Source organism: Plasmodium gaboni, chromosome 13 (assembly GCF_001602025.1).
Source record: "Plasmodium gaboni strain SY75 chromosome 13, whole genome shotgun sequence".
Lineage (NCBI taxonomy): Eukaryota > Apicomplexa > Aconoidasida > Haemosporida > Plasmodiidae > Plasmodium > Plasmodium gaboni.
In genome coordinates this window covers 1,397,365-1,402,676 of record NC_031493.1, presented here as the reverse complement: position 1 = coordinate 1,402,676, position 5,312 = coordinate 1,397,365, and the positions used below count along the sequence as shown (strand labels likewise).

At 16.9% G+C, this 5,312-nt stretch overlaps 1 protein-coding gene across 1 annotated transcript; it reads left to right on the top strand.

Annotated features, from left to right (window-relative positions):
* Positions 1 to 2,570: 2,570 nt before the first annotated feature.
* PGSY75_1341900 (putative vacuolar ATP synthase subunit d) lies at positions 2,571 to 4,086 on the top strand (the record flags this gene model as incomplete). The annotated part of the gene is made up of 7 exons (XM_018787453.1): positions 2,571 to 2,611; positions 2,722 to 2,839; positions 2,970 to 3,269; positions 3,378 to 3,443; positions 3,589 to 3,668; positions 3,825 to 3,895; positions 4,019 to 4,086. The coding sequence occupies 7 exons, from the start codon at positions 2,571 to 2,573 to the stop codon at positions 4,084 to 4,086; spliced, it is 744 nt and encodes a 247-aa protein (XP_018640195.1).
* Positions 4,087 to 5,312: the final 1,226 nt, after the last annotated feature.

Below are 5,312 nucleotides of genomic sequence, written 5' to 3'. Positions count from 1 at the left end.
ATGAACAAACAAAATTAAAAACAAACACTAAAAAAAACGATCAACAAACAAAACAAAACAAACCAGACAAAAAAAATAAAGCCAAAAAATAAATAAAATAAAATAAAAAAAAAATGGAATATTTGTTGTATATATATTACAATTGTGCCCACATAAATAAATAAATAAACAAGTATATATATAAATATATATATGTAAATATATATATATAAATATATATATATATATAAATATATGTATGTATATATATACTTGTGTATTTTCCTTTTGTTATGTAGCAGACAAAGAAAGCATAAATGTATATATAGACATACATATGTTCTTATTTTATATTATATATTTATTTATTTATTTTTTTTTTTTTTTTTTTTTTTTTTTTTAATTATCATAAAAAAAAATTTATATATATATTATATATATATGTAATATATATATCCCATTCTTTTCTCATGTATTAATTTTTTTTATTATTATTTAAAAAAATATATATATATATTGTTCTATACTTATACATATATATTTATATATATATATAAAATTATTTTATGCAAACGTGCAAACCTTTTTAGACTTTTTCTTAAATAAACGTAATCAATTAAATATTTTAAAAAATAAAAATATATATATGAGTATACAATTTGTTCAGATATAATGCTATATTTAAATGATAAACACTTATAAAATATAATATATATATATATTTTTTTTTTATTAATTTATTTATTACTACAAATGAAAAGGAAATGTAATGTCAACCCTTCTCGTTATAGAACAATTAAATAAAAATTTATTTCATATCTTTTATAACTATTAAAGAATATATAACACATATTTATATATGAACCTTTGTATAGTATTAATTTTTTTTTTTTTTTTTTATCAACAATAAATATCTAAACCATCAGAAGATAAAATAAATACATATATAACCTTATTTTATATACATAGTAGAAGCCTATATATATATATATATATATATATATATATATAACGTCAATATTTTTTAATATTTACATATATAAAAAAAAAAATATATTTTTTCTTTTTTTAAATTCTTTTTAAAACTTACAACATTGTTCTATCATCTTAGGTTTAAAAATATATTACATTAATATAATTTATAAAAATCTTGTATGTATAATATATATATATATATATAATATTATATATATATCTATATATATATAATATATGTAAATATTACTATACATATATATATTTTTTAATCTATTAATTTTTTTTTTTTTTTTTTGCCCATGTTAGTAGGGAATCCCCCAAAAAAAAAATATTATATATATAATATATAGATAAATATATAGCATATTATATATATTGTTTATTATATTCCTTCTTATTTATTTTCATTTTTTTCATTTCAAAAAAGTAATAAAAATATATTATATATATATATATTTTTTTATATATAATTCCACAACTTAAGAAGAGTTTGCAAAATAATTGATAAGAATAAAATGATATAATTTTGTTTTATTTTTATATATTTACAATTTATATAAAAACAAAAAGAAAGATAGAAAGAAAAAAAAAAAAAAAAAAGAATTAACAAATCACAATTAAATTTTATAAATTTATACATTATATACTTAATAGTTGAAATATGGAATAAATGGAAAAAATGAGATGATAAAATGAAAAGATAAAAATAATTATATAATATATATATATAATATGTATGCATAAATATTTACATTCATATACACATATATATATATAATATATATTTAAATATATAACACATAATTCATATTATAAACATATATATATATATATATATTAATATATTGCTTTATATCATTAGAAGTCGTTTTAAAAGAAACTCTTTTATTTTATATATTAAAATGTATACATTTTTTTTTTTTATTTAAACGTTGGTTTTTCTTCTTATCATTTTAATGTGTGGGAATAAAGCCTTATACATTTTACACATTAAATAAATATATAAGATAAGAAAAATTTCGCTATATATATATATATATATATTTATTTATTTATTTATATTTATATTTTTTTTTTTTGTCATGGAAAAAAAAATAATTCAATTTTTTGGTATTTAATAAAAATATACACTTCATATAATATATATGTTTGATAGATAAACATATTTCATCAAAACCGTTTGTATTTTATAAATATTTATTTATTTATTTATTTATTTATTTATTTTTTTGTAACATGTAAAATTAATTTTTTCATCTCATGTATATTCATATGTTTGTATTTAATAACATTAATATGTAATATGTTATAGTCATCATTAATAATTGCTACTATGAAATACGTCCTTTTTTTTTTTTTTTAATGTCATTTTTTTTAAGATTATTGTAATAAACATATAAATAAATCTAAACATATACATATGGATATATAATATTTTACAATTTTGTGATTATATCTTTAATTTTTCAACCTTTTATTATTTTAATTTTACTTTATTTTTTTATTTTTATTTTTTTTCTATGAATAGTGTGGAAAATAAAAATATATCCATGATATTATTATTTTAATTCATAAATTATTTTATTTGAATTTATTTTATTTTTTTTTAAATAATGGGGGCCTTAGACGAATCTACACCAGTACCATCCAGAATGTAAAACGAAAAGAATAAGCTCAAATATATATATAAATATATATCTGTGTGATGGCATATTTTATTTTATATTATTTATATATATATATATTTATTTATTTATTTTGTAGAACGCTACAACTTATGAAGCAGAAAAAAAAAAGCGCCTTCCAGGGATATTCCCTCTTAAAAAAAAAAAGTGACGCTTTGTTTATTCATTTTAGAGATGTGTTAAAAGATATAGTAAAGGTATGATAAGAGAGATATATAATATATGTGTATATATATATATATATATATATATATATATTTTTCTTTTTTGTGTGTGTATGTGTGAATATATTTATATATTTATATATTTATTTATTTTTATTGTTAGACAAAAACAAAAGTGGGTGAGGAAATGAGGAATGCATCTTTTTCTCTAGCTAAATCAGTTTGGGCAGCTGGAGATTTTAAAGGACAAATTATTGAAGCTATAAAAAGACCTGTTGTAACATTATCCTTATCTACTAATAATGTGGCAGGTGTTAAATTGCCCATATTTCAAGTTAATATTGATCCAACTGTAGATGTGTTAGGAAATTTAGGTGTTGCATCAGGAGGTCAAGTTATTAATAATACCAGGGAAAATTATTTACAGTGTTTAAATATGTTAGTCAAATTGGCATCTATGCAGGTAATTCACACGGATAAAAAAAATAATATCATATAATATAATAAAATATAATATATTTCATGTTATTATTTCTTATAATTTTTTTTTTTTTTTTTTTTTTTATTATAGGTAGCTTTTTTTTCACTCGATGAAGAAATTAAAATGACTAATAGGAGAGTTAACGCACTAAATAATGTAAGGCCAAAAAAAAAAAATTTAATAATATAAAATATAATAAACATATGAACAATAATATTTGTAGTTTTTTTATAATTAATTACATTAATATAAATATATAAAATAAAATTTTTCTTCTTATTATTATTTTTTATTAATATAGATTGTGCTCCCAAGGCTAGATGGAGGTATAAATTATATTATAAAAGAATTAGACGAAATAGAAAGAGAAGAATTCTACAGGTAAATACAACAATGATATTATAATATAAACGCGTAATATTAATATGTAAATATATATATATATATATATATATATATGTATGTATTGTTTTTTTTTTTTTTTTCTTTTTTGGAATTTAAACTTTATTTTTATTATTTGTCACATTCACCTTTTAGGTTAAAAAAAATAAAGGAAAAGAAATCTGACAAATTAAAGGACTCAAATATTGACACTGAAGCAGATGGTGGTAGGAAAATAAAACGTGTTTACATTTATATGTATATATAAATATATATATATATATATATATAACAGTTGAATATAATAAATATTTTCTTTTATTTATTTATATATTTTTTTTTGTAACCAGATTATAATGCTTCAAAGAGACAAGATAATTACGCCTGTACCCAAAAGGATGATGATATCATATTTTAAAATTTTTAATTTATCATTTGATATATATATTATACATGTTCAATTTATTATTATTATTTTATTTTATGTTATATTTCTTTCTTTCTTTCTTTTTTTTTTTTTTTTTTTTTGAATAAATTACAACTATTTTAATGCAATTAAAAAAAATTGAATAAAATAAAGAAGATAATATATGTTGATTAAATTAAAAATTTATATACATATATATTACATATGCTTATTCACCTACTGCACAAAACAAGCATTATAAATATATAACCAGTATTTTTTTTTTTTTATCACTCTATAAACACTTTGTTAAAATAACATAAAGTGTAATAATATTACTTAAAAATAAAGAAGCAACAAAAAAAAAAAAAGAAAAAAAAAACAAAAAGATTCTCTTTTATTTTTTATATAATTCTACCTGCTGTAATTATTATGCTTGCATTAATAAAAAAATAAACATAAATCATAATTTCTTTTTCTTGTTCAAAGAATAGACAAAACTAATTTGATGAATGTTATTTTAATTCATGTTTAAAAGGAAATATAGAAAATGTTTAACATGAAATTAAAAATAAATATATGTATATATATATATTTTATTTATTCCTCTAATGGATCTATAGGTCTTTAATATGGCTATACAATTTTTATTTTATTATGTAATTATATATTTATATATATATATATTATTTTGTGTAGCTTAAATATTTTTTTAATATTTAAAATTTTTTACCTTGCTTGATCAGGAAATTCTACAAAAACGTTGTTAATTTCCTGAACATGCAATAATTTTCCTTAATTTTTTTTTTTAATTTCACATTTCTTAAATAGATTTTTATGCGTGCACACAATTATAAAAAACCATGGTTTACCTACGCTCATAAAAAAAGCGTGACAAAGAAAAAATAAAAAATAAATATAAATAAAGATATATATATATATATATATATGTGTGTGTTTGTATCTTTTTTCATATTTTCTTAAACGTTTCAACATTAATACACAGTAATTTACATATACATGTAAAAATATAAATTAATATAATAATAATATCTTTATCATTTAAAAAAATCGTTAACATTGTTGTAACGTTTGTGTATGTTTCCATTTGGTTAGGCCTAATTCTAACCCTTTGTGTTTTTTTGTTCCTTTTGTGTACTTATCAAATATATATATATATAAGAGCAAATTATATAACTGTAATTTAACACTTGTCCTTTTTTTTTTTTTTTTTTTTT